Source organism: Suricata suricatta, chromosome 10 (assembly GCF_006229205.1).
Source record: "Suricata suricatta isolate VVHF042 chromosome 10, meerkat_22Aug2017_6uvM2_HiC, whole genome shotgun sequence".
NCBI lineage: Eukaryota > Metazoa > Chordata > Mammalia > Carnivora > Herpestidae > Suricata > Suricata suricatta.
Genome location: NC_043709.1, coordinates 116142857 through 116150417, shown reverse-complemented (window position 1 = coordinate 116150417; position 7561 = coordinate 116142857). Strand labels below are relative to the sequence as shown.

The following is a 7561-nucleotide window of genomic DNA, read 5'->3' as shown; positions in this document are numbered from 1 at the left end:
ATTAAATGAGAGCACTGCTACCTGGAATGCAGATGTTCCTGGTGAGGTCACTTAAGCATATACAGAAGGCTCAAAATTTGCTAACGGAAATAAAATTCCCAGTTACCTTCAGGAAGTGCATCACGAATGCCGGAAATCGTGTCCCCAGGTTTCAGTACCGCTGCTCGCTACCCCATCCCACCCTGCTTACTTCTCTACTAGGAGAGGGTAACTGCCTGGCAAAGGTGAGTCATGGAGGCTGAAGGGAGGGATTTAAGGTACACAGAGGCAGAGGATCTACAGCACGGAATTTCTGCAAGCTTCAGGGCTTCTGAAGCCACACGAACACTACAGTTTATAAGTACGAAGGCTGCCCAGAGAGATTCATGGAACTGCCCAAGATCACCTATCTAGCAAGATTTTCTTTTGACAGAAGATATAGATCTGGGTTAAAATCCAGTCCTCTGATTTCCTAGGGCAGTGAACCGAAATTTCCACTTCATAGCAGAAAAGAACTCCAGTAAACTACAATCTAATTTAGTTCTTATTCTTACTCTTCTCCACCAAAAAGTACCCCCACTTCCTTCACAAGAAACCTATGTGGTCACAGACATTTTACAATGCAAATTAGTGAAGGTGTTTTATCATGTGCCATCACCATTTATAGAAACGGACTTGCTGTAATGAAGCCTCTTTGGTAAGTAGTAAATGAATTTACCTGTACACTTGATTACAACTTCTTTAGTCGTTTTCAGCAAGGTATTTGAAGTGTGTTACCATTATATTTTTATATTACAGAATATCAAAGATACTGATATTTAAGCCTTCCGTTCTCTGAGGGAAGAGGAACAAATTCCAAAACAGTATATGGATATTTTTGTGTGTTTCTGATTCTGGAGAAAATAACCCTATCACATGGATGTTTCCTAATATTTGGCATCTAAATTGTCTAGCTATTACACTTAATTAATTGAAAACCTTCTCAACTGTTTATATACCATACCTCTTTTTAAAGCTATAAGATGTGTAATGATCCTTCACATAAAAAACTTCCTATATCCTGCCACAGAAAATAATGGATTATATTTATTCTTTTTTTAAAGCCAATAACCAACCAAAATAATGTAAAGTCATAAATGAGCCATTTAATAACCTGATAGTGTACATTATTGTAACTTGCATATATTTCTAACTTGGCTGTGATTATAAATTTTACTTGGTCTCATTCCAATTTGGTAACCAACTTGAGAAATAAGTTAACAATCAGAAGAAAGGATTTTCCTTTCTCTTCAGAGATTTCAATATCTTAAGAGAAGAAATGACTGTAAGGTTATAAGAAGTCTTTTAAAATGAACATGCTAAAATGCATGCATCCAAAAAAAAAATAAAGTCCTATAATTACTGATTACATTTCTAAAAACTACTTAAAAAGCCATCGAGAGTGAGTTGATTATTTTGGCTTGAATGTGGGAAAAGGAGGCTATTTTTTATAGAGACACAAATTTCCTTCATCCAAGGACACAGACCAAATGAACCAGAGATACAGGAAGAAACCAGTAGAATTTCTATTAACATTTCTTCCCTCGCCTGTCTATTTTTTCAAAGTGCTATATAAGGTACAACAGTGGAACCTGCACGATCTGTAAATATTAAGTACTTATGTATTTTGAAACTTTATACCTAAAAATAATTTGTTACTGATGAGGGTGATCAGATAAAAAAAACTGGGGTACAATTCTTCTTTAAAATAGACATAACTACAGGGTGCCTAGGTGGCTCAGTTGGTTAAGCACAGACTTTGGTTCAGGTCATGATCTCACAGTTTGTCGGTTCAAGCCCCATGTCAGGCTCTGTGCTGACAACTCAGAGCCTGGAGCCTACTTTGGATTCTTTGTCTCCCTCTCTCGGCCCCTCCCCCACTCATGCTCTGTTTCTTTCAAAAATTAAATAAATAAATAAAATAGATATAACTATTTTTTTAAGTTTCTGACCACCAGAAGATCACTAAAATTGGTCCCTTTTGCTTTTATCTGAGAGAATGCTGACTCAATAATTTAATATGTAATCCTCATCAGAAATTCTGAAAGTCTGCAAGCAGCAGTAAACAGACAATGGTGGTGGGAAGGAAGTATTAGGACATGTTAGAGTCAGAAAATCAGCAAAGTACAGAATGACCACAAGTTATCACATATAAAATGCTAAATTTTGTCCAGCAAGCGAATCTAAGATTTTAAATACTGAGATTTACAATGCTCTAGAACATAAGGGGGGAAAATGCTGAATCTAGGAAAACTTCAGAAAAAATTACTTAAGTTTTATAATTTCAAAGGAAGATCACACTGCAAAAGAACACATGAAAGTCAGACAGCTTTGATTGAAAGCCGGGGGGAGAAAATGTCATCATAAATAGTACAGAAAGTAATCTAGACACTTAACAAGAATACTTAATCAAAACATGATTTTAAAGTAAAAGATAACTGAACATACAGCTTTCAGAAAATAATTAGGTAAGTTTCTTCTATATATTTTATTCTAAGGGTTATAGACAGTTCACTGATTAAAAAAAGAGGAAAAGAAAATGATATAAGAATGAAAACCTTAAAGTATGGTTTTGTTATTAAATATTTAAAAAGTAATATAACAGAAAACTATAATTAGGAAACCAAGGAAACAGATGAGAAAAAGAAAACAGTGATTCTACAGTATTAAACAGATGAAAATTTAACCAGTAATACCAATGGGCCTCATTTTAGAAAATAATATGTAGTTTTTACAGTTGCATAGTTTATGACATAGGACACTAATTTATCTTCTATAAACTTGAAGCTTTGGACTCAAGGTACTCACGACCTGAATTATACATGTCATATATTCATTAAAACTGTACTAAAAAGAATGTTAGTGGCCTATTAAGCATTTTAAATACAAAAATTAAAAGGTGTAGAAACAAAGTTCCAGAAGTTTTTAACATGATGACAGAAATCTTGGTCCCCTAATATGGTCCCACACTGAGTAGGAGAGGTACAGAGAGGGACGACCCTTGAGTTGGAAAGACTGTAAAATCACAGCAAGTACACACTACACGTTAGTGCTAGCAGGCTTGAGGCACTGATACACTACCACATCCAACCGGCTGTGGGGTCTGTCAGTTACTTATACTAGACAGTGATTGGCTGAATTTTTGCATTTAGATGCCACTGTTGATGCATCCACACTCAAATTTTATAAAGGAAATAAACTGAGAAGTAGAATTTGTTTCTCAGAAATCCACATTATAGTCGATTCACTTTATAAATAATTCTCTTCCTTAAAAAAAGGGGAGACTGTTATTTTAAAAGACTTTTTGAAAGTATGATACAGACGCTGGTTTCAGAACAAAATCATTCATCTGTGCTCCTAACTGGCCCTTCCTGATTTCCATCCTTGCTGTGTCATCTGAATGATGGAAAATCCAGGGATTCCTCGCCTTTGGAATTTTTCCATCTGGTATTTTTACACCAAGTAAATGCAAAGCGCAAACTAACACAGTATCAGTTTTTAAGAACTCCTTTAAGCCTAGTACTGTAACAAGTAAGAAAAATATATATGCACTGTAGTAAGGACAGCTTTTTTTCATTTCACCACTCATTCACTTTTACTGGGCAAAACGTATACTAGAAACTTTATCACTGATGTTACAGCATGAAGATCTCAAGATAAACTGGGAAAATCATACATTCGGCAGTCTGGCAAACAGACATTTATCAAGAGACAGAGAAATACAATGTGACTTGGGAAAAGGTCTAGCAGTTAAACTAGAAATATTCAAGCTGGGATGAAAAAGACTATAATCTGTTTGATACTGTTTATCAAGAAGCGATATATTAAAACATTTTAATGTAAAGTGTGAATTCAAGTTTTAAAATTACTATTTGAGGGCAACATTCTCTGAACTCTGGAAAACTAAAAAAGGCAAACAAACTGAGGAAAACACAACATGAGGGTGACATCCTGGAGTTCAAGACGATGCTGTAAACATGAACCTCCATCAGTCACCACTGAAATTACCTGCCAGAGACTGAATTGTTTGTCAATAAGGAAAGGAACCAGCTGCGCGACTGCAGAGATTTTCGAAAATACACATTAAGTTTTCATGTATGGTATGAAACATGCTAGGTCAATTCATCCAATATAATCCCGAACTCCATTCTGCAGCTGTTTAAACAGTGTTAAATAATAGTATAGCACAACTATGGAAATGATAAATATTTAAGATTAAAATGTTGCTGGAAAACATATTTCATACAGATCAAAAGGAAAGCCTTTGTTCAAAAATACTTCTGAATAGGAAGCCAAAATAATCCCACTAGAACTTTAAGAGAGAAGGGCCCCGAAAGTCCAGTTTGAAAGATAAGCATATTCAAACTATGAATCAAAACCAGGAATATAGAAGACTGTGAAACATCTACTTATATCCGTTTTAATGAACAATTAAAGGATACAATGTGTTAAAGACATATTTAAAAGACGACTAGTGGGGAAAAGACAGATGAATCCAATTTTGTTTATATCCTCAATAATTACAAGAGACTGAAAATGTAGTGTAATTCATGTTTTCTTTCCAGTTTAAAAATTTCTATCCATTGCCTCTATCTTTGGTGTCACTGCCACCAAGAAACACAGTATACAGCTCAGAAATCTAATTTCTATCTTCAACTAGGACAAAGTAAACCAACATTACTCCTTTAAAAATAAGATATAAATAATGTGATCCTGTTTAATTTTGTCTCATGGTCCCACAATATTCTGAAATATCATGCCGAAATGTAAAAGTGTAAAAGGGAACATCATCATTTGCTATAATTGCACCAAAAGTTTAGCTACTGCACGCTGGTGTGATGACAGCTAGTAGTATGCAGAGGCTACAAGACAGAAAATACGTATGTTTAGCTCACAAGTAGTCAAAGGAAGGTCCCGTTTAATGTGAAACTGAAACATGGACAGCATGATGCCTTCGCGTAAATACGCTACAGCTTTGTTCTCTTGCAGTTTAAAGGGATAGTGTAATGATCTTAAATTTACACAAAACATTATGAAACATGGTAGTTGTTCATGATTAAAATAAAATAGCAATGTAAATTAATTTAACAGTGTTAAATATATTCACATGATCACCACTGTGATTCAAAATGGCCACTAATGAAGTTACACAGCAATATATGTACATAACATTCGCCACAACAGTGTTTTTAAGTTTGACTTTTTGCAGACCAGGTAATTTCACGAGACAAATGATCTTGTATCAATTCTTTCATATTATGAAAGGAATTAAATGTTGTAAGTAGTTTCATTCCTTTAGGGGACGGGGGAAGGGAGAACCTCTAAAAAGTCAGTGCAAATTGAAGAGAGTTCTACCTCCTTGAATATTTGAACTTGTAGACCAAGATAGATTCCTATAAGCTGAGGATAAACAAACCTTAAGATATTAAAGAATCTCGTGACATTGTCAGCGGCTTTGAGCAGTTATGTGCCACGAAGAGGGACCGCGAGCCTAGAGCAGAGCCTTCTGAGGACACGGCTGCTGCGGCGGAGGCGGCTGGGGAGTGCCTCCCGGCTGAGGCAACGATGATGACGTCAAGTTATAGTTTGGCACCTGGGACAGATGAGTCCCTGCGTTCTGATATATCGTGACATCGGCGGCAGCGGCAGCAGGAGGAGGACTGTAAACTGAAGCCTGGTTGGGGTATGTATTTCCTTGAACGGAACTGACCATTGTGCTGTGGGGGGAAAACACTCGATTAGATCAATACTGACATAGCTATTTAGAGATAAACAGGAAAGCTATTCATTAAGCTTTCATTCATTCATTTAATCCATTCCATACATATTTATTAAATACCTCTAACAGCCAAACGTGGTTATTTTAGGCACTGGGGCATCATAAATAAAGAAGGAAAAAGAGATTGGAGTGCATCATGAAGCTTAAATTCAGTAGGAGAAAAAAGATAATACATTTATAATGTGTCAAGAGGTAATAATGGGTATGGATAAAAATAAAGCAGAGCAGGAAGACAACGGCCACCTGGGATGAGAGAGTCCATCTGTACCAGTGGCAGGGGAAGGCCTCACAGGTCAGACAACATTTAAAAAGAGTGCTGAAAAAAATGGGAGAGGGAGTCATACTGATTATCTAGGAGGGGAAAAGTGTACCAGGCAAAGAGAAGAGCAAATACAAAAGCCTTAGAGAAGAGAAAATGCCAGGCCTGTTCAAGGAACAGAGAGGAGGTCACAATGGAGGCAGAGTGAGCAAAAGGGAGAACAGTGTAACACCAGGTAAGTGTCAGAATGAAGGGGAGAGGTCAGTGCCTTCGAGACAACACCAAGGATTCTGGCTTCTATTGGAGTGAGATGAAGGCACTGACTGGTGCGTTTGGAAGGGTGATGTAATTTGACTTAGGTTTTAACAGACTCGCTTTGGGCCACTGATACCTACAAGGACCTGAAAGGGGGCTGTCCACGTGAGGATGACAGGCAGCTAGAGCCATGGTGGACACGGTAAAGAGGGGAGGAAAGGCTCGGATTCTGAAGCAGTGCCATCAACATTTGGTAATGGGAGTGATCAAGAATGCCTGAGGTTTTAGAATTGAGTACTGGTAGAGTGGCCATTCATTGAAAGGGAGACTACAGGTAAGCATTACCATAGATCTGGGGAGGGAGAATCAAAGTACAGCTGTAAACTCATCAAGTGAGAAACCTAGAAGATAATGGACATGTCTGGAGTCCAATGAAAGGTCAGGACTAGAAATTCACCATAGAGTTATCAGTATACACAGGGTGTTCAGAATTAGGCCTGAATGAGACCCCCTAGGCAGTGACTACTAAGAAACAAACCATTCACTCAACACTTAAGTGAATACTTCTTATTTGAACCCTAGACCTAGAAATAAGAAAGATAAAGAGGCACTTGGCAAAGAAGACTGAGGAGTAGCAATAAGGCGGAAGGAAAACAAAAGGAGAACGGTCATGGCCAAATGAAGACAGTATTTCACAAAGGAAGGGACTGCTGACTCTGACAACAGAAACATCACCAGTCCTGACAACAGAAACATCACCAGTCCTTGACAAGAGTAGTTCAAGTGGACAAGGGGAGATGAAAGTTTAATAACCTTGTTTCCCTTACTTCCCTGGAAATACAAGAGCATTAAGAGAGGACTTCGATCTACTCTGACCACATTTAGTATCTGTACCATGCCCCCTGACATAGTCAACCTTCCCTCTTGGCAAAACTGATCAAGGTCAGCACCCGTATCTAAGGCACTCTCCACTGTGCATGGCTCCTAATCCGCCAAAAACATTCCTTCACAATTTTTGCTGCCTCTGCTTCCTCTCCTCCTGTTTGCATCCTGCCGAGTTTCGACTATGTTTAAGGCACGAGGTTAGCTATACAAGGAGAAATACTAAGGGCTTTAATACTGAGATTTCTCCACCTCCCCCACCACTTTTTCTTAAAAATGTAAGACAATCTATGCAATGGGCAATTGCCAAAATTTTCAAAATATTGCCTATTTCTAAACTTTTCTTCAACTGTAACACTGTTTATAAA

At 37.4% G+C, this 7561-nt stretch overlaps 1 protein-coding gene across 4 annotated transcripts in view; it reads right to left on the bottom strand.

Annotated features, from left to right (window-relative positions):
- Window positions 1-4422: 4422 nt before the first annotated feature.
- STAM (signal transducing adaptor molecule) overlaps window positions 4423-7561 on the bottom strand; it is a 79233-nt gene continuing 76094 nt past the window's right edge. For all 4 annotated transcript variants that reach the window (XM_029954484.1, XM_029954485.1, XM_029954487.1 and 1 more), the window contains one exon: window positions 4423-5735. In XM_029954484.1, the coding sequence (XP_029810344.1) occupies window positions 5510-5735 (226 nt within the window). In that variant the 3' untranslated portion in view covers window positions 4423-5509. The remainder of the gene's footprint in view (window positions 5736-7561) is intronic.